The sequence below is a fragment of the Sycon ciliatum genome, chromosome 11 (assembly GCF_964019385.1).
Source record: "Sycon ciliatum chromosome 11, ocSycCili1.1, whole genome shotgun sequence".
NCBI classification, from domain to species: Eukaryota; Metazoa; Porifera; class Calcarea; order Leucosolenida; family Sycettidae; genus Sycon; species Sycon ciliatum.
In genome coordinates this window covers 24,153,122-24,177,203 of record NC_088653.1, presented here as the reverse complement: position 1 = coordinate 24,177,203, position 24,082 = coordinate 24,153,122, and the positions used below count along the sequence as shown (strand labels likewise).

General features: G+C 47.3%; 3 protein-coding genes and 1 long non-coding RNA gene across 4 annotated transcripts in view; 3 read left to right on the top strand and 1 right to left on the bottom strand.

The window, feature by feature from the left end:
• The window catches only part of LOC135827623 (flotillin-1-like), a 14,482-nt gene extending 9,726 nt beyond the window's left edge, over positions 1–4,756 (top strand). The window contains exons 11-15 of the mRNA XM_065340089.1: positions 1,115–1,160; positions 2,734–2,871; positions 3,271–3,435; positions 3,797–4,471; positions 4,578–4,756. Coding sequence (XP_065196161.1) covers positions 1,115–1,160; positions 2,734–2,871; positions 3,271–3,435; positions 3,797–3,820 — 373 coding nt within the window. The 3' untranslated portion in view covers positions 3,821–4,471; positions 4,578–4,756. The remainder of the gene's footprint in view (positions 1–1,114; positions 1,161–2,733; positions 2,872–3,270; positions 3,436–3,796; positions 4,472–4,577) is intronic.
• A 2,930-nt stretch (positions 4,757–7,686) lies between these two features.
• LOC135827490 (large ribosomal subunit protein eL27-like) lies at positions 7,687–10,520 on the bottom strand. The gene is made up of 4 exons (XM_065339979.1): positions 10,442–10,520; positions 10,081–10,331; positions 8,910–9,020; positions 7,687–7,754 (listed from the first exon to the last, which is right to left on the bottom strand). The coding sequence occupies exons 2-4, from the start codon at positions 10,329–10,331 to the stop codon at positions 7,706–7,708; spliced, it is 411 nt and encodes a 136-aa protein (XP_065196051.1). The 5' UTR covers positions 10,442–10,520; the 3' UTR covers positions 7,687–7,705.
• A 76-nt stretch (positions 10,521–10,596) lies between these two features.
• Positions 10,597–20,951, top strand: LOC135827489 (uncharacterized). Its single transcript, XM_065339978.1, has 8 exons — positions 10,597–10,754; positions 10,851–10,964; positions 13,207–13,270; positions 14,720–14,821; positions 15,360–15,449; positions 16,781–16,934; positions 17,870–17,920; positions 19,894–20,951. Exons 1-8 carry the CDS (start codon positions 10,744–10,746, stop codon positions 19,974–19,976), a joined length of 669 nt encoding a protein of 222 aa, XP_065196050.1. The 5' UTR covers positions 10,597–10,743; the 3' UTR covers positions 19,977–20,951.
• An 870-nt stretch (positions 20,952–21,821) lies between these two features.
• Positions 21,822–23,005, top strand: LOC135827583 (uncharacterized). The gene is made up of 2 exons (XR_010555506.1): positions 21,822–22,228; positions 22,625–23,005. It is a non-coding gene; the product is annotated as an uncharacterized LOC135827583 (long non-coding RNA).
• Positions 23,006–24,082: the final 1,077 nt, after the last annotated feature.

The following is a 24,082-nucleotide window of genomic DNA, read 5'->3' as shown; positions in this document are numbered from 1 at the left end:
TACCACTGGTTCATCATCAAAGCCGATGTGAACAGTTCATCGGCGTTTTAATTTCGGCGTTTTGGATCGGTGCCGCATATAGCCGCAACTGAGTAGCTTCCCAAATTTTTGGTATATTTACAGCAACCCGCGAGAGTGTGCAACTCCAACAGTGGGGTCTGCGACGGCATATCTTCACATCATGTGGTGAACATGTACACATGTGTTACACCATGTGCATGATGAATACAGACAGGGTTGTATGCAACCTTGCTTTGGATTCAACTCGTCTGTGCATGTGGTCACTTTGCCACTGTTTGCCAGCGTAACCTTTTGAACCCGTGTCACGTGATGTGAAGTTCTGCCGTCGCAGCACTGTATGGAGGTTATGCAGGCAGTTGCACACTCTTGGGAGTTATATACTCTTGGGCTGTGTTTACGTGAGGCGTTTCAACCCGGGTCCAGTTTCAACCCGCCGTGAACACAGATTGACTGGCGCGTTTACATGACGCATTGCGCTTGACCCAGGTTATAATTTCGCCCCGGGTTGATTTCAACTAGGGCTCAAACGGTCACGGTTTTACCCCTGACGGTTAACTGCTAAGCTAACGGTCGGTTTAACGGTTATAACCTATAAGCCACGCCAATCCTGCGGACTCTTTTTTTACCATATATTTGACTATACTCATTCAAAAAATGTACCCTATTCAGTACAACGCACACTTGTACATTCTCTTGCATGCTCATTCATACATACTCTCACACCAAGAAACCAGATATGACCGAGTTCACAGCCCAGAAATTGCGTACGCGTGCGACAGCCTGTGAAAGTGCACACTTTGCAACGACCTGATACTTGAAAAATCGACTGAAAAGTTACTGCGTAACTGTTTATCGGTTAACCGTTAATTCTTCGTAACCGGTCTGCAACCGGTTAATCGGACTACATGTAACCGTTTGAGCCCTAATTTCAACCCTCTCCTTGGGGGGGGGGGGGGGTTGAATGGGCTGATACATTGACATCTTTGGAATGGACATGTCTGACCAAGTCTCTTTGATACAGATGTTGTAATCTATTACCGAGTTTCTTGTGCCGTCTCTCTCTCTGATCCATGCTTTGTTCCATTGTGTGCAGGCAAAGGACTGTGTTGGAGGCTGCAGCAGAGGCTGAGGCTGTCAAGGTATTTGCTCGGTCTGGCTGTATGCGTGCGTGTGTACATGCGGGGGGGGGGGGGGGGGGGGGGGAGGAGGGAGGGGGTGGCATTTCTGCTTACATGCGTTGGTGGGTGTTGATGGTGGGTGGGTGGGTGTGTATACGCGTGACGCCACTTGGAAGCGAAACACACAACGGTGCAGGTGCATTGCTAGTTTGCTACCGACATGAGCAGACCCGCCGGAACCGGTCCGGTTGGTCTGGTTATCACCGGACCAACGTGTTGGCCACCGATACATGTTTCCCACTGTTGAGGTCATGTGTGTACCCTCCATATCATACACAAACTGTATGAAAGTCATGTGACTACCCTCCATATCATACACAAACTGTATGAAAGTCATGTGACTACCCTCCATATCATACACAAACTGTATGAAAGTCATGTGACTACCCTCCATATCATACACAAACTGTATGAAAGTCATGTGACTACCCTCCATATCATACACAAACTGTATGAAAGTCATGTGTATACCCGCCATATCATACACAAACTGTATGAAAGTCATGTGTATACCCTCCATATCATACACAAACTGTATGAAAGTCATGTGACTACCCTCCATATCATACACAAACTGTATGAAAGTCATGTGACTACCCTCCATATCATACACAAACTGTTGTATGAAAGTCATGTGACTACCCTCCATACCATACACAAACTGTATGAAAGTCATGTGTATACCCTCCATATCATACACAAACTGTATGAAAGTCATGTGTATACCCTCCATATCATACACAAACTGTATGAAAGTCATGTGTATACCCTCCATATCATACACAAACTGTATGAAAGTCATGTGTATACCCTCCATATCATACACAAACTGTATGAAAGTCATGTGTATACCCTCCATATCATACACAAACTGTATGAAAGTCATGTGTATACCCTCCATATCATACACAAACTGTATGAAAGTCATGTGTATACCCTCCATATCATACACAAACTGTATGAAAGTCATGTGTATACCCTCCATATCATACACAAACTGTATGAAAGTCATGTGTATACCCTCCATATCATACACAAACTGTATGAACGGCCTTGATACTACCGGACCAATCAAAAACTGCTTTCGGCGGTCCTGATGAGCACATGGTGACACATAATATAGGAGCACAACACCGAGAATACCGTTCACACGGCGTGCATTCGATTGTGGCCGCGAATCGATGTTAAATCCAATCATGAATCGCCCCTGGCTATTCACATCACCCCATGTGAATAGGGTGAATGGATGCCGAACCGATTCCAGGGCTCATGACATGAAAATCGAACGACGAGATTCCATTCACGAATCGATGTGTGGCAGTAATCGAACGCACCCACTGCACACGTTACACGCGTAGAGTTTATTGAGGAGATGACGGATGTCCGTCCTGCCGCCGTGAAGTGGTTGTTGTGGTCGCGTCTGTCTGACTATAGGACGCGGTGTGGTGGTTGCTGCGTCTGCAAAGCGTCAGAATCCGCGAAGACCATTTCGTGTGTGTGTGTGTGTGTGTTTTCCTGCATATGGCCACCATAGCTGCAAGGTGAAGCCCAGGCCTACGCAATCGAGGCCAAAGCTCACGCTGAAGCTGAGCAGATGGCCCGCAAGGCGGACGCATGGAAGGAATATCAGGATGCAGCTATGGTTGACATGGTCCTCGATAACCTGCCAAGAGTAAGTCGCTGGTTTGGACTGCTAGGATGTGTGCACTTTCTCCGTGATTCTGTGTGTGTGTGTGTGTGCGCGCGCGTGCGTGCGTGCGTCCGTGCGTGTGTGTGTGTGCGTGCGCGTGTGTTTCAGATAATTTGTTGGCCCCTGCTGAAGGATTGTACTTTTTCCCATTCCCCGCGGTGGCGCATCTTATCCGAGTTTCCCTGGATATTTTGTTTGTATGTGCATTCAAACATGCATGCATGTTATTGTGTTTATCCATGATGAGTTTCGACGCTTCTTGCAGCTTTATTATGTCCAGTTATGTTGTGGGCTAACAGCCGCACCTCAAATTGCACTGCTTTCTACAAGTACACTTTTACATGGTAGTGTGCTTGTGTTGTCCGTGTTTGTGGCTGTTAGGTTGTGGCGGAAGTGGCCGCGCCCGTGTGCGAAACCAAGCGTATCGTCATGGTATCCGGTGAAGGCGGTGAGGTTGGTATTCACAAGATGACGCGTGAAATCCTCGACGTGGTCACCGACTTGCCAGACACCGTGCAGAAGATGACCGGGGTGGATGTTTCTAAGGTGAGTTTGCCGCCTGAGGGTGTGTGTGGGGGGCGTTTGCTCTTTTCGGTCGGCGTGTGTGCGTGCGACTCTCGCAGAGTCCCAGTGTTTACCGGCCAAAATTAGCCTTTTTTACAGGGAGTTCTGTAACTGTATGTTTCGGAAAGAAGAAAACTTCTCGTCCTTTTGTTTATGGGCTGAATAGCTATGCTTTTGTGTGGTTTTGTGTGCTTTGCCGGACGCTGTTCTACAGCATTTGATAGTAGTGTGTTTGTGTTTGTGTGTGGTGTGTGTGTGTGTGTGTGTGCACGCGTGCATGCATTCGTATGTGCATGCACACATATGTGCGTGTGTGTGTGTGTGTGTGTGTGTCCGATTTCAGGCTCTGGTTGCATCACGCGCCTAGACCGACGAGGACCAGCGACTGGCAGGCTCTCATCTGGAGTGACACATTCAGTTAGAACCCTATCGTTGTCCTCACATGTTCTGCTTTTCAAATAGCTGCTCTTGTGGCTGCGAGCCCAACGTAGGCGTGGGAGAGGGAAGGGCGAACTGTCGTTACAACAGCACGACCCAGTACCCCTTCCCGGCCCACGCAAGCCTGTGAAGACAGTCTTTTGGTCATTTTCGCTTTTAGGCAAGTTTACCGTCAATGCGGCAAGGCAGGAAATTATTGATGCGCTCCCCCCACTACGCATGTATTCTGTTAGTGCAAGGTTACCGTGGCAACATTCTCCTGCTTTTCTTCTCTGACCTAGTCTTCTTTTGTTCGTAGGATGATCATGTTTAGTCTTGGGCGTTTGCTCATCTTGGGTTTTTAAGAATACCACTGCAGCCGTTCAACTAACTTCTCTCCGTAATGTAGAGCTCTGGGTACGGCCTGGGTCCGCTATCAGACCTCTTTTACATGCATAGCACAAGTAGACTGATGTTCTCTTTGCCCTGGCCCAGTGCGCGAGGCAACGTTTAGGTGTGACTTTAGCGGGTTTTCCCGATTTTCCGATACGATTAGAGAGGGTTTTCCTGATTTTCCGATACGATTAGAGAGGGTTTTCCGGTATTGTACAATAATAGAGAGGGGTTTTGTGTGACTTTAGCGGGTTTTCCCGATTTTCCGATACGATTAGAGAGGGTTTTCCTGATTTTCCGATACGATTAGAGAGGGTTTTCCGGTATTGTACAATAATAGAGAGGGGTTTACTGGTTTTTCGATGCACCCTTTTGTTTCTTATAGTGACGTCCTCGTCTTTACGTTATTTCTGTTTAGTGTTTTTTTTTGTTACTGGCTTCCGTCTTGTGCTGACTACTTTGTAGGATGAGTAAGGTACACTCTGAAACACTACACGAAGTCTTGATGACGGTTAGCTGCGGCTGGTTCTGCCAGTAGCATGCGTAGAAACTAGAAAGTGAAATACTGTAAAAGATGTCATTTTCGGTGTAACTTTAATTCCGGTGACTTCGGTAGAGAAACCAGGCACCTAAATTTAAATTACACCTAAAAGGCACTAGAGTATGCACTGTATGTGAAGGGAACCCGGGTCATCTGATTCTAAATTACACCTGAAACCAAGAGTACATAACCCCCCTGAGTGTGCAACGCCGATCCAGCTCTGTGTAGGGTCTTGGTTGAGCGGAATCGGATCTTCTGATGTCATGCGTACACTTCACACCAGCGCAAGGCCGGTCTCGAGGCAGGGCACCATTGTTTTTGATCCAAGAGTAGCCGCGACTTCCCGGGTTCCCCTCAGATGTGTACGGTATTATGACGCAAAGATCCGATTCCGCTCGACCAAGACCCTATGCAGAGCTGGATCAGGCGTTGCACACTCTGGGGGGTTATGTACTCTTGCTGAAACCTGACAGGTCCCTGGCACCGAAATTTTAATGCACCTAAAATTACATGTTTTACAGTAATCCAGATGCGCTCACTGAAATCCGACCCAAAGTGCAAAGCCGGCAGCCTCGAACTTCCGCGTCCCTTGACCTCCTGGAAGTGGAAAGAATGCGGCTGGACGTACTGTACACATGTACAAATGCCGACAATGATGTAGTCGGAACTGGTCCAGGGCGCCAGCTTTGCACTTTGGGTCGGATCAAGAGTAAATGAAACCGGGTTTTATGTACTCTTGATCGGATTTCAGTGGGCAGTTGCGCTCACTGAAATCCACACTTTTGCCCGCGGAATCGGAATTTGTTAGGGTAAATTCGTAAAATCATGACTCAGAAAGCAGCAGAAACCTACTTTGCGATCTGTTTGAGCACATTGCTCTTGCCAGTGGAGGGGAGTGCAGGTCTCTCCTAAGGGCATGTTCGATTGGTAGGATCGGGATCCCGATCCACCGGTTCCACTGGATTCGTACCCTTTCAATTGGTCGAATCCGGATCCTTCGGATTTGGATCCGGTCAACCCACCTCGGAGAGCAGGGTTGACCGGATCCAAGGGCATGTTCGATTGGTAAGGATCGGGATCGGGATCCAGATCTCAGATCCCTCGGATCCTTCAGATTCAACTGAACACTTTATTTTGGACCTTGACTGTTGCCATGTTGAAAATGGCGCTCACAAGGCACCCAAAAGGGTGAACGTCGTACTCATCGCGTGCGTCGTACAAAAAGTCAACAAGCTCTATCTCCATCCACGTGTGCGTATCACAATGTGTACAAAAATGATTTTTACCCGCCATATACGCACAAAGGTCACATTTGGATCCGTTGGATCCGATCAACCCTGCTCCCCGAGGAGGGTTGACCGGATCCAAATCCGGATTCGACCAATCGAAAGGGTGCGAATCCAGTGGATCCGGTGGATCGGGATCCCGATCCTACCAATCGAACATGCCCCAAATGTGACCTTTGTGCGTATATGGCGGGTAAAAATCATTTTTGTACACATTGTGGTACGCACACGTACACGTGGATGGAGACAGAGCTTGTTGACTTTTGGTACGACGCACGCGATGAGTATGACGTTCACCCTTTGGGGTGACTTGTGAGCGCCATTGTCAACATGGCAACAGTCAAGGTCCAAAATAAAGTGTTCAGTTGAATCTGAAGGATCTGAGATCTGGATCCCGATCCTTACCAATCGAACATGCCCTAAGATTCTTCACTCGAATTCAGTTTGTGACTGCAAAGGATAGTGTGAACAGTACTCCTTCATGCAACTGGTTGTCATATCCTCTACAAGGAGGGTGAAAAACTTGCAGAATTTTTGATTTTACTGCAGAAAACACCCCTTTTCCCCATGGAATTTTGAATTCTTGGCCGCGTTTCTCCAAAAAGCAGGAAGGTGACAGGTTTGTGGCGATTTATATTCGCGAATGTGTCATAAATTATCGCGAAAGCCTCTCACTGTACACTACATGTACAGGTCAAGCGCTATGTCCACCGTACTTTTCAATGGGACTGGGAGTAAAGGCTGACACACTGTACAGTAGAGTCGCGCGCTGAAGAACGTCCAGCCTGACATTCTAAGAACATCACAGCCTAAAGCTAAGAACGGCGGTGTTGGTTTTCTGGCAGCTTGTGGAATACATATGATCCAGTACGGATTGTTTCTAAGAACGTGCTATAACTTAAACGCAGCCAGATTCCAGAAAAAATAAGAACAACGTCCCAGGCTAACCCCTTGGAAACAACGTTCTTGGGCGCGCGACTCTACTGTATAGGATTTCATTTTAGCAGCAGAGATGGATGGAAGAAATAGACACAGTTTGGCAAACTCCTTGACTCACATGCATGACTCCCCAGAGTGAAATTCTTTTGCAGCATCCATTGGAACATGTTTAGAAAAGCACAGCAATGGCATGCAGCTTCAGTAGCAAGTTCGCATGAACCGCCTGCCTGATTCCCGCTTACTACCATAGCAAGAGTACTCTCGACCATAGGCGTAGATACATGCAGTCATGCACAAGTCACTTGCACTATCGGTGTCTGCCCATGGAGGACACCATCAGCTTGGCATGGGACAGAATACTACATGCAGTCATGCACAAGTCACTTGCACTACCGGTGTCTGCCCATGGAGGACACCATCAGCTTGGCATGGGACAGAATACCGTCGAGTTGCACTTTCTTGGTCATGCAAGCTTTCTGGTAAAAACTCACAAACTCACAAATTCCGCGAAGGCAACGCATGCAAGCCATTTCACGAAGAATACACTCAATCAGCAGCATGGCACCAGCAAATTCACAATGCCAATAAGGACAGAATTCCACATTAGCGTAAACAGACCCATGCACCACACACACTGACACAAGAACACTGTATTAGTGAGGTTTTTAGTATTTATTTAGAAGCGGAGGTTGGAGAAGAACCAGCGGTTCTTGCCAGTCTTGTATCTACAGGAACAGAATAGCAGATAGCAGCAAAACAGTACCTGTTACAAAACCAGTTCACATTGGCAGGGTAAAGATGACATCAGTCAAAGATCGTTCTGGCTGTCCTAAAACGTACGCAAGGATCTTATCAAAGAAAAGCTGCACCCTAGCTCACATAAGCCGAGTCCATAAACAAGACTATGAAAATGTGGATATCGGCTAGTGCGTGGCACACAGACTTCAAAGCATTACTTGCTACTGCTTATGAACTCCGGTTTACCAGACACACAAGCAAAGCTATTTGCCCTGCACTAAAATCAATATAAGGATGTTTCCTGCATGGTTTATCCCCCTGGTCAGTGCCACAGAGTGACTACAGGACGATCATAGAATATGCAGAGGCAGTCACTGGGTCTCGATACCACACACAAACTTCCTGGCACAAAGGCCAGAGAGAAAGTGAGAAGCAGAAACATCAGTGTCCGCTTACTGTACGACGATGTGGAAGGGGAAACACCGCAGACATCCCGGAGGAGTTGGTTCCCAAAGCCACACGGACAGAGCCTTTGGGGTGCTAAGCCCAAGGATGCCCTCGTCAATTTAATGGATCAGATCAACTCAACATCACACCTGGCAAGACTCATTTCCGCCATTTTTCAGGGTGGAAACCCGTGTAATCAAGAGTACATGAAAACCAGAGTGTGCAGCTTGGGGTCTTCTCTGCTAAGGGTGTCTGTCACGGCGGAATTCCGTGATTACATCATATTTGGTGCAGATCCGAGGCGGGAAATGGCATAGTGCGTACAACTGAGCTGCAGTTGTGCAGAAAGAGACCTGCTTGAATCCTGCTTGTACGCACTACATCACTAAAATGATGTAATCACGGAATTTCGCCGTGACAGCAACCCATCCGAGCTGCACACTCTGGTTTTCACGTACTCTTGGTGTAATACACCTGACTATACAGAAAAGGGCACTGATGCTGGTCAACTTTGTAGCTCACATGAATGTACAGGGCTGCTAATATCTTGAAAATAAGTCGTGCCAGATAACCATTAGCGCTAGCACACATGTACTCTTGATGGAACCCACAACAACACGACACTGAAAGGTACTTCTGGTGCGCCTAAAGAGGAAAAATCATAAGACCTAGTAGGTTTGGCACACGATTCTTACCTCTCCTCGAACCTGGATTTGACTTCCCGGTAGGCCTTGACCTTGAGTGAGCGGTCCTTGAGGGCGGCAGCATTGACTACCTCCTTAGGTACAGCAACGTCAAGAGCATAGCTGAGGTAATAAGAGACAGAACGAAGATGAACAAATAGCACAGGTGAAAAAATGAAAACAGAAGTATAATAGACTTCAAGCCCATTCAACGGTCCCCAAAATACCAAAGCAACTGTTTAACTATACAAAAACGATGTCTCCTGCATGGTTTATCCCCCCGGTCAGTGCCACAGAGTGACTACAGGATGATCATAGAATATGCAGAGGCAGTCACTGGGTCTCGATACCACACACAACCTTCCTGGCACAAAGGCCAGAGAGAAAGTGATGAGCAGAAACATCAGTGTCCGCTTACTGTACGACGACGTGGAAGGGGAAACACCGCAGACATCCCGGAGGAGTTGGTTCCCAACGCCACATGAACAGAGCCTTTGGGAAGCTAAGCCCAAAGGATATCCTCGACGATAAAATAATGTCACTAACACTTACTACATACCGACGCGACGACAAGATAATATGGACACATGGGTAAATACCAAAATGCACCAACACAGCTCACTCAGATTCGCACAGAGAAGTTGTCAACAGGTCAAGTGAAGTAAGGACCAATTCTGGGAAATTACCTAAGTATGTATGGAGAAGATTCGCAACTGATTGTGTGTGTGTTATGTGTGTGTGTGTTTGTGTGGTATGTGTGTGTGCGTGATGTGTGTAGGAATTGATGATCGAAAATGTTTTCCGCCAGCAAATATTCAAAATGTACACACAATCTAACTTTTGAACTTCGCAAGCTGAAGACTCCTATTACAGCACTTGTTTCATGCATACTAATTCATGCGCCATGGGGATATTGCCTTCGCCACCAGAAGCCTAACAAATAGCATGCTCTTGGCTACCAAAATATGAACATACTAAGTATAATTAATATTGTACGAGTGATAAAATGTGAATGAATTACGACAGAGTGAGAATACTGATCAAGATTTAATTCCCATTTTCAATACCCTTTCCTGACCTGCATAACGATTCACGAACATGTTTTGAAACTATATTAGTATTTGGAACGATTTCTTGGCAAAACAGAATGCTCTGAAAATTGCACAGTGAACAAAAAACTCACCGAGTGGGCATCAGATGGTTGAAGTTTACCACACGAAGGAAGGGCTTGACTCGGGATCGGCGAGCCTGCTTCTTCTTGCCCATGGACTTCTTCACTCTCAATGGGTACTTGGCGACACCAGCAACGAGAGCGTGTCCGTAAGGGCGCTCGGAAGTTCCGTCATCGTTGGCTTTGACGATGACGGCCTTCTTGCCAGCGTAACGTCCGTTGAGGACGATCACCACCTTACCGGGCTTCAAGAATTTGCCCATCTGGGTTTCGCCAATGCCAAACAGCAACACGAGAATAGAATAGCTCTCAGAACACCTCAGCTACCAGCTTCAAGAGTACTTTTCCATGGGTAAAGACGATGGCTACTTACCTTCCCTGTTCGACGTTGGTAAAAGAAAGAGAAGGAGAAAAGAGAACGACAAAATGGCGTCGCAAGATTTTTGTCGCGATCGTCGTCATGGTGCGACTACGCCTGCGCTCTAAGTGCAAAAATGACATCTAAAATCGAAAAGAAATAGAAGAAAAAAGTGATCAGCGAGAATATAATTCCTGACTTCCGTGCACGAGTTTTCAGGCAGAGTAGAAAGTAGTTTCTTCCCAAATCCAAACAACACACTTGCTAGCGTCGTGTTCATCTTTCCATTGTACTTATCCCCTTGAAGATCTTTGATAATGGCTTCCGAGTGAGTCAATAACACGTCTTTGGGTTCTGTCTGTGTAGGAGGTACCATTGACCTACTGTCCTTGTTTTCTTGGGTTTCCGCCATGGATTTGTTCAGGAGAAAACCTGCCGCAGTCTGGGCTCAGAGAGCTGACGTTGTGTTTGTCACATTCCAGTTGCTGGACGCTTCCGATGTAAATATCGATATGACAGATTCATCGCTCACCATGGCGTAAGCTCTCTGATGCGTTTGTGCGCGAGAGGTTCCCAGTGGTCATTACTTCTCTCTTTGAGAGTTTCTCATTTTCAAAATGAATCAATTTCTAATAAGTTTTTAACTTGTAAATGTTTCAGTTTCCCAAGACGCCTAAATTTATCCACATAATGCGAGCCGTTGGTTGAGTGTATAACTTAGGTCGCACTCTTTTACATGAACATTTCTTACATCCGAACGGAAACTACATTTATTTAAAAATTTCAATGGAAGCTTGCAAGTGGTTCTGCGGATTTTAGAGAGGTTCCGCACAACGTAATTACGTTTTTTTCAATGTAAGGAAAGCCTAACGTACACTGCATGCGGATCCGTGTTCCGCTATGTAGCTGTCCCCACGGAAAATTACGGGAAAATTCTTTGAAAGTTGCGAAAGACTTTTGGAAACTTTTTGGCCCAAATACATGCTCGTATTTTGCCTGCAGGCTCCCTGATGTAACCGATCTATATCACAGTCGGTGTTGCCAACCGCCCGTATTTGTCCGTATTTTTACGGAAAAACGAAGTTTTGTCCGCAGTACGGATTTCTATCGAATTATCCCGCAAACGATCGTGTATGATCGACTACCGTATTTTCCGGAGTATAGTGCGCACTTTAGATGTGCTATTTTAGGCCCTAAATCGCAGGTGCGCACTATGCTCCGAATATGAAATGCATGTACTTCAATGAAGATTGAAGTGCGCACCCCCAATGAAGATTGGGGGGTGCGCACTATATTCCGAAAAATACGGTACTAAAAACTTCGTAACTTCATCGTTTCTTGCCCACATTCAACAATCAAAGGGTCTACGTGGTAGCGCAAACTCCAAGCTGTCCAATGCAACAATCGCCGAAGAGTTACGATGTCGGACTCCAGAGATATCTCGTGCCGTATTCAGGTACCATAAAATCTTGTATAAAAGCCGCACTTGAATAGAAGCCGCAGTTTTGGACCCATCAAATCACACATAGGCCTGGTTTTAGTGTTGACATACATAGAAATACGTGTCTTGTATAGAAGCCTGCAAAATTTCACCAAGAAAGTCAGAAGGCGCGGCTTTTATACAGGACTTTACGAGTATTCTTACCTCGGCACATCCAAATTTTTGATCGATCTCTTCGGCATTTTTGGGGGAAAATCCCTTTGAGCGACTGAACACATCATAATGACGTAGCCGGCTGAAGTAACACATACGAAGATACGTGACGTCGTTAGTTTGAATCGCCTAAAAAAACCGTTCTGCGATGAAGAAGAGTGGAATGGTGTTGAAGGGAGGAATTTGCTTGCATACTAGGCTTGGAGACGACTTTGCTGTGTTACCGTGCCTGATTTGTGGCGGCTTCATAATGGAGCTTGGTATCCTGGCGTTGCTCCTGCCAAGACCTGTCCCTCCAGGAAATCGCGATTCCACGGATGCAACAAATTTCGCGATTTTGGCCCAAACCCGCGATTTTCAGCAAAATCCGCGATTTCCCACCTTTTTTGTTGTTTTCTGCACTATATCTCACATTTTTATGCACTTTTCACGCAGTTCCTTCCATGATCCTGTAGGTTATTTTCACAGTACAACTCGTACTACTCCCGAGTAGATATACGATGCAACAAATTTTCGTGATTTGGCCCAAATCTGCAATTTTCTGCAAATAATTCCGCGAATTCCTGGCAAGTTCTGCATCATTCCGCACTTTTCGTCGCATTTTTTGTTGTTTTCTGCCGCGATTTCTTGTGCAAGTTTTCGAGAGTTTTTTCCGCAAATTCCCACAGGGACAGCAAGACCTTTTCAACGAGCCCTAGACTTCACGCGAAGTAGACCAAAGTTACGACCGTAGGCTGGTGAAGTTGAAAATTGTACTGAATCCGTAGGCTTCACAAGTGAACTCTGCGGCTGGAAAAGTTGTACAGTATCGGGGTTTTTTCCAAATTACCCTAAATCAGTCAAAATGTTGACCTGAAAAAACGAATACGCAAAAAAATCTGAAAAATGGCGCTGGGCAGTACGCATGGGGGTAGAGGGCACTTGGCAACACTGCACAGGTACCACAGCAGACTGGTGCTACGAGCATGACATCAAAGTCTGAAGAAAACATTGACTGTCACCATGTTCGAATCATACTGTGTTCGAATTAGAGTCTACCTGTAGCCTGTTTGCTGGCCTTGACATAATCGTGTGTGTGTGTGTGTATGTGTCTGCGTCCATGTGTGTGTCCTTTCTGCGTCTGCAGTGCCAAGTCAAAGGGCGCCGAGTACAAAGTGGAACTGGGCCTTTATGGCGAAATTGTGCCCGCTGTAAGTACAGTCCACTTTGCGTATGACGACACTCGGCGGGGCATCAGAAAACTGTCCTTGTTCGCGAAGTGTCCTTATACCAGAAGTCTCATTATATGTATTACAGTTAGCTGGGACTTTGCTCTGGGCATGGACATTCTGTCATATATCCGAAGGCGCTATTAGCGAAGTTGACTGTACATTCATCTCGTTTCCTCCTGCCTGTCGACACCGAAGATCCCACCAAAGATGTCAGAGGTTTAGCGAGACGGATTTTGTGTTTGTGTTCGCGCTCCGTTGTGGAACTCGGTGACGAAATATGCGCTTTGCATTGTGATGAGGATTAGCAAACAGAAGTCGCGTTCACATGACGTTAGCATTTACGACTGTCCTGAGACGAAACCGAGATTCACGTTGAACAGGTGTGAGTCAGAGAACTACAACCTGCTAGTACGCATGGCAGTGAAATTCAACATTTTTATGGCACCGGAGGAGCTGGTGCTCAACAAGCAGTCTGAGATGGCTTTCGGTTTTGCCGCGTTGTGTCCGGTCCTGCTAGTCTGTCTTTGCTTTGTCATAGAATTATGCAGTACTGTATAGCAGGAAATTTTCAGACGGAAATATTTTCGGACAGAGCCGAATTTCGACCTTTCGTACGGATTTTATTTTCGTACAGTGCTGCATGCTAAATGCACGTGTTCGCAAGCAGTACCCATGTACAGTGCACATAAAGTCACATGAACAAATTTTAGTACGGAATTAATTTTAGTACAAGGTGTACGAAATCGTACGAAAATATCATTCCGTCCGAAAATTTCCTGCTATACAGTATTTTAGTCAACCCACGTTGTTGTGTGACATGCGCCAGAGGGGGTGGGGAGGCTGGGGCCCTGACGCCTGGAACAAGTGTGCGCGTTCACACAAATTGATCTCTAAATGCAGGCGCGAGAAAAAGTTCCCACTGGCAAATATCACTGCACTCCACTTTGCCGGAGAATCCCACCTTCACAATCCCACGCTTTTGGCTACACTGTGCTACTCTGTTCACGCCCGCCCGTCACCCAAAGACCTCTAGCGCTCGTCGTTCTCCTAATACCTCCACCCACCTGATGCTACCAGGCTTAGATCATACTTGATCATACCTGCCATCCACCTAACACCTCCGCCCGCCTGATGCCCACTGTCTCTTCCAGCGTCTCTGTTCGCACTTACTTCCACTAGCGGACGCTAACAGACTTAACGCGCACGTGCATCTAGGGCTGGATTTGTTTATGCCTGTGTCTCTTGTGATGTGTTGGTGAGTGTACTGTTTGGTAGAATCCCAGTATCAATTGCCGGATGATTGTCAACACAACTTGAACATCCTCCGGTTAATCTGCCTATGCTAGACCTCTGTATTATATTTGGGTTTTTTGTGTGCACGTGTTGTTTACATACATGGGTGGTGATGGTGATGATGATGATGGCCAGGAGTGCAAGAAGCGCATCACACCACACGAGCTTGCCGTCATCCTCCACAAGAAAGACACCGATGGCGGCTGGTGGCCAAGACTTCTCGCCGACTCTAAAAAGGTGAGGCTGTCTGTGCAGGCGCGTAGCCCGCAGCATGGGGCACGTGTACCCCCCCCCCCCCCCCTAAAATTTCGACCATGAATGACATGCACCAGCCATTCTACACATATACGACCGTGCAACCCCCCCCCCCCCCCCACACACACACACACACCCCTGAAAGGGGGGACCAGCTATGCCCCTGGCGTGGGTTTTTTCTCTAGTCACATTGTGTTCTCTCCTCGTGCTTTCTGTTTCTACTTTCTTTCTCTCTCCAGCTTGTAAAACAGTACTGTGCATTGTCTAGCCACTTGTTTTGCCGTTGCAGTTTGTTCATCATCCTTGTTCCTTGAAGCACTGAGTTCTAGTGAACCCCGTCTAAGCCGACCGCTCAAGGGACCTTCAAAACACGGTCTCTGTAACCGGATGGTCTTATCCAGGGTCATTTGACTGGAAATCACATCCATTGGACCTGGTCGTTTTGGACAGGTGGTGGAGTTATGCGTGTGGTCGCCTTGACAGTTTTTACTGTACCTGTGTGTGTTGTCATCTTGGCTAGGTTCATTGGTTGAAAGTCGACTTCAACAAGTGGAGAGATGAGGATGACTCCGACGATGGCAAGGACGTGGACACATCCGGATTCGGCAATGTATGTCGACTTGCCTGGACTCGTGACACCGTGTACTGTATAACACGTTATTTTCAGCATGATTTAACTTCCGTAGAGACACCAGGCACCTAAATTTAGACTACACCTAAAAGGCGTAGAGTATGCACTGTATGTGCCCGGAACGCTGGTCACCTAATTCTACAGTTACACCTGAAACCTGGCAGATCTCCGACACTGAAATTTTACTACACCTAAAATTACATGTACTGTCGTGGACATGGAACTCCAGTCGATTGACCGGGGCCGGCGCCCTCAGCGTGTACAGAGCGTTGCAGGCAGTGCACGAAGTCATGTTGATCCGATGCAACCAGCGCGCTGCAGCGTATACTGTCTGCTCTTACCGCTTACCCACGGCTGCATGGCCAGCGCCCTGGGGCGGCTGGACGTGCGACCGGATTTCCATGTCCACGACAGTAGTACAATGTCATGTATACAGTATAGACTACTTCATGATCCCCGAGAGAGTGTGCTGCAGCTGCCCGCACTGTCTCTGCGCCGCAGTGCTGCTGCCGCCTCAGCAGACTTCCACATTGCTTGGCAAGTTCAATACCATCAAGAGTACATAACCCCCCTCCCACAGAGTGTGCAACGCCTGACCCAGCTCTGCATAGGGTCTTGGTCGAACGTAGTAGACCATAGCAGTACCAGCGAGAGTACATATTCCCCTCCCCCAGAGTGTGCAACGCCTGATCCAGCTCTGCACAGGGTCCTGGTCGAGCGTAGTAGACCTTAGCAGTATGGGCACCCCTTGATCAAAGAAAGTGCTTTGTAAAATTGTCCGCAAACTTCAACACAGCCATTTACACATTTCGGAAACTTGACTTCTCAACTAAGAAAAGTGCTCTGTAGTTAACATCAGGTGCTCTGTAGTTCACATTGCTCTACATAGATACTGTAAACCTGGCGTAGATAAGTCGACGAGGGCATCCTTGGGCTTAGCATCCCAAAGGCTCTGTTCATGTGGCATTGGGAACCAACTCCTCCGGGATGTCTGCGGTGTTTCCCCTTCCACGTCGTCGTACAGAAAGCGGACACTGATGTTTCTGCTCATCACTTTCTCTCTGGCCTTTGTGCCAGGAAGTTTGTGTGTGGTATCGAGACCCAGTGACTGCCTCTGCATATTCTATGATCGTCCTGTAGTCACTCTGTGGCACTGACCAGGGGGATAAACCATGCAGGAGACATCCTAGATATCCGTGAGGGGTGTGGGATTGAAGAATAACTACTCATTCATGCACTTTGACTAAAACCGTGCGTGTCTGTGTGTGTGTGTTTCATGTGTGTTTTTCGGTCTGTGCTCTTTTTCTCAGATGATGGGAGGCATGGGAGGAATGCCCGGAATGGGTGGCATGGGAGGAATGCCAGGAATGGGTGGCATGGGAGGTATGCCAGGAATGGGTGGCATGGGAGGTATGCCAGGAATGGGTGGCATGGGAGGTATGCCCGGAATGGGAGGTATGCCAGGTAAGCGTCTTGTGTTATATCCCGTACGCATTCTCTCTTTCTCTGTCTCTCTCATCTCACATGCGCACGGACACATGTGCACGGACTCACACACGCACACACACACACACACACACACACACACACACACACACACACACACACACACACACACACACACACACACTTCTGTACTCTTGTGTTCACTGGTCTGCACCATAATTTCTAATTGACGAGGGCATCCTTGGGCTTTAGCATCCCAAAGGCTCTGTCCGTGTGGCTTTGGGAACCAACTCCTCCGGGATGTCTGCGGTGTTTCCCCTTCCACGTCGTCGTAAAATAAGCGGGCACTGATGTTTCTGCTGACCACTTTCTCTCTGGCCCTTGTGCCAGGAAGTTTGTGTGTGTGGTATCGAGACCCAGTGACTGCCTCTGCATATTCTATGATCGTCCTGTAGTCACTCTGTGGCATTGACCGGGGGGATAAACCATGCAGGAGACATCCCACTTTGGCTATGATTGTTTGGCTGGATTCAGATCTATTGGACCTCAAAATCAATTGATCCCATTTGCTCACGCCCCACCGTTTCTTTCTTCACGGTCAACGGTAAAATAGCGACCGAAGGCACTCTTCATTCGTCTTGTGAATCTGATGAATATGTCATGCTGCAGCATGTCTATCTGTACATGTGTATAACAATAATTAATACCCGCCAATTACGCACGGACGTCTTGGTTTGGCAACAAGAATCTGTCGTGTCCGGTCAACCCAAACGATCACAGCCTGTGCCTAACGGGAACGTAGTATTTTGTCAACCTTTTTATTTCATTTGTACGGTTGGTTGTTTCTTGGAAAATCACTGCGCATGCTAGATGTTCATCTGTGAAATGTTACGTGACACATCATGTGCGCGTGCCTGACTGTGTGTGCGTGCCGTATGTTCTTATTCACCTAGACTTCGGTGGACCAGACTTCAATGACGACAGCGATGACAGCGACGCAGACGGTATGTCCCGTTTTTTCCAGATTCAGATTCTAGTACTGTAAAACCGGAAAATTTCGGTGGAGATTTATTTTCGGTAACTTCAGTACGTTTCAAAAGAAAGGACCAAAATGTTACATGTTATCCCTAGTTTATGTCCAACACTAACAGTTATAAGCAAGATGCTGTGTAAAGCTGTGTTCACAACTGGCGCGTGGGCGCGGTACGCTTGCGGTTCATGCGCGCCCAAACGCGCGCTCAGCCTTTCACAAAAAACAGCAATCCGAGTCGTATTTAGCGCGTGCGACACCTTCGAGTACGAATTTATTGACCCCGCCAGTCAAAGTGACTGGCATGTACGCTGATACGCGCCTGATACCTGGATACGCGCCGAAAATTCCAACATGTTGGAAGTTCCATTTCGGCGCGTTTCCGTACGCATGGCGCCCCAAAAGCCAGCAAAAATACGCACAAACGCGTGCTTTCACGCGTACACGCGCCAGTTGTGAACACAGCTTTACTGTGTAGCCAGAAGGTGCAACAGCTAGCACAATACTGACATTGTAGCATTTTGGTCGTTTCTTTTTAATTTTAATCCTTGCCTCTCCATCCGAGTCTAGCTTCGGTACAGGTAATAATTTTCACGTAAAATAAAACGCCATCTAAAATTCAACCATGCCATGTCACACAGTGTGTAAAATGCATTTTTGGATCTGGAAAACTGGTTCAGCGAAATGTTCGCTCGCCCGACCGTTGATTTTGGGAAATACCGAAAATTCCCGATTTTACAGTAGTCAAGGGGGGGGGGGGTGAGAGGGGGGCTCGTTCTTGTGTATATTCAGATCACGTAGAGTCTGTAGCTCAACTCATGTTTGTGTTCAATAAACGTCAATGAGTACCGATCTGCTCGTACATGGAGGTTTACCTCCCGTATTTAATATACAGTTGACTCCACGTCGAACTCGCATAATATAGCGAACCGGTGTCGATGTCCCAGTTTGAACTCACAGTGTCAGTGCATTTCTGTTATAACAAACTTCGGCTATAAAAACTAATTCTCCTGCACAATAGTGTTCGCTTTATCAGGAGCCGACTGTCCATTTATGGGAAACTTGCCTGACCCGTTTCCCCATGTGGGGTTTTCCTCTCAGTCACCTAACAGGAAAAGCTGCAGTGGAAATCCGTCTGCACATACTGTAAAGTTTGAAACTTTCGCTAGGGATTAAATTTCGCTATTTTCGCGACCATCGCACATTCGCGAATATAAATCGCCGCAAACTGCTCTGTACTAGGGGTGAAACGAGTATATCGAATACTCGAGCGCTTGCTCGAAGATTTGAAACGAACAAATACTCGCTTCTCAAAATACTCGAGGTAAGTATCCTATGTGCAGTGTATTGTATGTACATACATCAAGCATTTCTGTTACTCTGACTGGTACTGATGGCCCATGCAAGCGCAACATTATTGCTTGTCCCTACTTACCAGCAAACGACAGTAGTTCAGACTATTTCCTGCACTAGGCTGCATGCAAGGCTACATGTGTATCAGGTGTAGTACGTTCGGTGTTGCGAGAGAGTGTGCAGTGCATTGTTTTATGTTGCCAGTAAAATACTTGTACTCGCTCGAATACTTGCTCGTTTTTCAAAGAGTACTCGAGTCCCCAATTTTGGCACTCGTTTCACCCCTACTCTGTACATTGATTGTAGACAGTAACAGATCCAAATGAAGAGATAAAACTGCCAAAGTTTCTCATCGTGAACCGGCCCAATTCATGAAAATGCAAACTTTGCGCACCGCGAAAGTTTATCGCTTTACAGCACACAACAGGCTTCCACTTACAGTGTAGCTGTATGAAGATCAGAGTTGCTCGTTGCCAGGTGGCAGTCGAGGTTTGTCACTTGTCACTTCACCTCTGTAGCCCTAAAGATGACTTGTTTGAGCCGAACGTGTTCTTTGTGTGTGTATGTGTGTGTGTGCTTTCTCGTCCACTGCAGGCATGCCCGATCTTGAAGACAAGGCGGCGGCGGCCGCCGAGGATGAGGTTGAAGCAGCTCCCGCGGAGGCGGCCAGCAGCTAAGCTAGTGCCCGCGGCGCCTCTCCCCCCCTGTTTGGTGGCTTGTGCGGCGTGTGTCTAGGCGTTACGGCGCGATGTCGACGATTAGTTTCAAGGATGCTGCTGCTGGTGTGTGTGTGTGTGTGTGCCCGCGCCCTGCTGCCGCGTGCACAGCGAGTGGCTGCGGTGTTTTTGATATCGGCCTCTTAATGTGTGTGTGTGTGTGTTCGGTGGTAAGTAGGTGTGCACATCTCACCTAGGCGCCGGGTGCTGCGCAGCTGGGAGAAACGAGACGGATTATGTGTTTGCTGTGTCCGCCGCTCGCCTCTCCTTCCTGGTCCGGAATGGCAGGCATCTTGTGTTGGGCGCACGTTTCTCGCCTCCGAGCACCAGAAACTGAAAGCTGCTTTCACTGTTATATACTTTCTTGCGTTTTTTGATGAAGTTTTCGCCGCTTTCCTCTTTTCTAGTGCCGGCCGGCTCTGCTGTCCGCCGCCGCGGTGCTCTTTGCACATAGCATGCTCTACGCTGTCTGTCCTGGTTGCGCCTCAAGGAGACTCTGAGACTGTGGGTGGGTGTGATTGGTCAAGTGACTGTATGCCGTAGATAGTTGTGTGCTTGATCTGGCCTGGCCTTGCGGTACAGTGCATTGTACAGTGAATTGTATTGTATGCCACCGCACTGCCTGCCTGCCTTTTCACTCTTCCTTCTAGTTGGTTTCGCTCCTCTGCGTGCTCAGGGTAAATTGCGCCCAACCATCCACTATTGTTTTTGATATGGGAACATACTCGAGCTAAAAAGACATTATGTACCAGCTGATTCCGGTTTAATTCTCAGCTTTCTGACAGAGCAGTTCTTTTCTTTTTGCTTCTTCTGTTTGAGAGAGGACTTGCAGGGTGCCTTTTGTTCCCAGCCTCTCCCCCTCTCTCTCTCTCTCTCTATGTGCTGTTGCTGCTGCTGGTTTCAATCTTGATGCTGATTTTTGCGTCTGCCCACTGGTTCAGTGTTTCCAGGTGAAAACTTGGCGGGGGAGTGTTTGTTTGCAGGTGCATCTTGTAGGGGCATGTTCGATTGGTAAGGATCGGGATCCAGATCTCAGATCCCTCGGATCCTCCAGATTCAACTGAACACTTTATCTTGGACCTTGACTGTTGCCATGTTGAAAATGGCGCTCACAAGGCACCCAAAAGGGTGAACGCCGTACTCATCGCGTGCGTCGTACAAAAAGTCAGCAAGCTCTATCTCCATCCACGTGTGCGTACCACAATGTGTACAAACATGAATTTTTACCCGCGATATACGCACAAAGGGTACATTTGGATCCGGTCAACCCTGCTCCCCGAGGTGGGTTGACCGGATCCAAAACCGAAGGATCCGGATTCGACCAATCGAAAGGGTGCGAATCCAGTGGATCGGGATCCCGATCCTACCAATCGAACATGCCCTAGAATTCATAGTCTATGATCCCCGCAGCCAGTATAGCAGTGTGCATGCAGCTCCTACATCCTACAGTAGAGTCGCGCGCCCAAGAACGTTGTTTCCAAGGGGTTAAACTTAAAGGGGAACTCCGGTCCAAAATCACCCCCATTTTTTATTGCGGAATCCATTAGAGCATGTCGTAAGTGGTAGAATGGCGAAAACCGGAAGCTTCTACGACAAGGATAACATACCTAAATTACCAATTGCAATTTTCCATATTTGGCACGAGGGGCCCCCGCCCACCCTGTGACGTAAAACGTTCTCAGTGACCTCCAAATTTTTTTATTCAAATGGTAGACCTGCAGAAATTTTGAAAAAGGTATTCACTGTTTTTTCTTCAATCAATAACCCTTGTACTAGCATTCATTCGATCATCATGTTGGAGGAAGAGGAGACCACGGGAGGTGTGGAGGTGGACGCCACTTCGGATTCAACAACACCGAGGCCTTTCAGGTTCGAGCCGAAGCGCGCATCAGCGTCTGCGAAACTGTCTACAAGTAATATTTCTGAGACTACAAAACAGATGAACGTGAAGAGAACGCTTTGGTTGCAAGTGCTCGCGTGAGAAGCACTGCTTGATGCCGTTGCGGACAATGCAGCATGATGTGGAGCGAGGTCGAGTCGACTTGTTGCTGGGAGGTTCCTGCAGCTTTCAGTAAACGCGGCGAGCAGGAACGGCTGCAGTGCGTCACGCAGCACTCAGAGTTTGCTGTTGTTTGCCTGCAAAAATCAGTGCTCGAGGTGGCATTGCTTTCCTTCGAAGAATTTCGGGCAAGGTGTGGGCCGTGGTCAAACAGGTGAGGATTCACTGAATCGGTTTCATTATTTCCTTTCTTTCCATGTTTCATGTACCGGTACAAAGTAGATGGGAAGTGTTGTGCAATGATTTTGTGTACAGTATTCAAATTCACCAACTTCCATCACACAATCATGAAGTTCTATTGCACCCATGCCAATATAATTATACTGAAACAACGATGTCTTTCATTCATACTATTCCTAGCACTGTAAGTGTTTCAACTGTGTGTAAAAGTGATGTAAATTTGAAAAAAGGCCAACGTGTCTTTAGTATAGTAGCCCATAGAAATATTAACTCGAATCCGAAACTATTTACACTGAAACTATTTCCTTTTACACAATCATGAAGACACTCGTGGTATGTGTATCTACATCTCTCCAACTGTTTTGTGCAGGATTTGGAGACATGTGGCGTGTAGACAATACACATGGTTCACCCATGGATTCTTTGGACGCAAGCAGCGGCGTGTGATACCGTCTTGCGTGGTATCGAAGATAAAGCAGCTGTACCAGAAGCCAATGCAGATGCGCACTGGGGCTTTGAGGAAGCAGTTGGACATGATGATGATGATGATGATGATGATGATGATAATGCTTCTTGGCCTGGTTGACGTTCACATAATCATTGGTACATGTGCATGCAGAATGAAGAAAACAGTTGACAGACACGATTTATAACTATTCTTGACTCGGGCAATATTTGTGTTTTCGGGTGGGCGCATGCTTTGCACCAATGCAGCTGCACGAACAATCTGGTAAAGTTGACAGATACAATGGCACAAGACTGTACTGTGTTCGGGAGCATGGGGTTGTGCCGGTGCCGTGTGCCGTTGCGAATGCCGAGAATGGTCGTATGCACATCGTTCAACAGGTCCTTCAAGAAGTTGCAGGACATTGTCGTGCAGCTTCTTGGCCACTTTGTGCTCTTGGTGTATTCCAGCCTGTACCTGAGCACACCCTCCTTGGTTTTGGCGTGCGCTCTCCCTATATTGGCATTGTGGGACAGACTGTACCCGTGCTCTCATGCCATTGTACGAAAAGTGGACACGTTTTGGTGCCCACTTCAGTATGACAGCATGGAAATTTTCCAGACTACAAATCATACTGTACCTTGTATTTGTGGCAGTGTTGCTGCAACCGGAAAGTAACGCAATGGAAACTTACAGATAAAGAGAACCGAAATAACACACATGATAACGTTCCATGTACATTACATCAATTCTCGACTTCACTGACTAGGATTTTGAGTAGAGGACTTTGAGTAGGACTGTAGTCGTTTAGAGCTACGTTCTGGACGGCACAAAATCATGCCGTTCACTTACCTCATCTTGCTCACGTTCCTGGAAGTAAATCGAAGATGGTCTGCTTTTGCTGGCAGCAGAGGTAGAGGAGCTACTAACTATTAGTATGACATGCACCGCCAAGTTTCAGGATGGCAGAGACCCTGGCTTCAAGCGTCGCTGCTGCTTCTGCTTATAGCCACCAATGCTTTGTGCAAACTCTTGTTGGAAATCTCTTTCATAGCACATCTCAGTGAAATGCTCAGTGCAGACACGATTATTTTTCGTCGGAGAAAAATCCTTCCAACATACTCTCCATAGCCAAGCTGTCGTCAGGTTCGCGTCAGCCAGAGGAAAGCCATGCTACGACAGCCCGCAGGCGCCTCTTTCTTCGTGACATTGTTGCATCCAGAGACGCAGCAGCGAGTCGTGACAATAAATCGGGCATGGCACAGAACAACAAGCACTTCAACAATGGCCAAGGACTTTTCATTCTTGCTTCAATTATTTGAAAATTTCATCTGAGTGGACCGGGCTGAGAACGTTTTACGTCACAGGGTGGGAGGGGGCCCC

Coding starts and splice junctions, on each gene's coding strand:
- LOC135827490 (XM_065339979.1), bottom strand. CDS start 10,331: ATGGGCAAATTCTTGAAGCCCGGTAAGGTGGTGATCGTCCTCAACGGA. Junction 9,021..10,080: donor AACCATCTGATGCCCACTCG/GTGAGTTTTTTG, acceptor TTATTACCTCAG/CTATGCTCTTGACGTTGCTG. Junction 7,755..8,909: donor AAATCCAGGTTCGAGGAGAG/GTAAGAATCGTG, acceptor CTGTTCCTGTAG/ATACAAGACTGGCAAGAACC.
- LOC135827489 (XM_065339978.1), top strand. Junction 13,271..14,719: donor ATGGCGAAATTGTGCCCGCT/GTAAGTACAGTC, acceptor GATGATGGCCAG/GAGTGCAAGAAGCGCATCAC. Junction 16,935..17,869: donor CGGAATGGGAGGTATGCCAG/GTAAGCGTCTTG, acceptor TTATTCACCTAG/ACTTCGGTGGACCAGACTTC.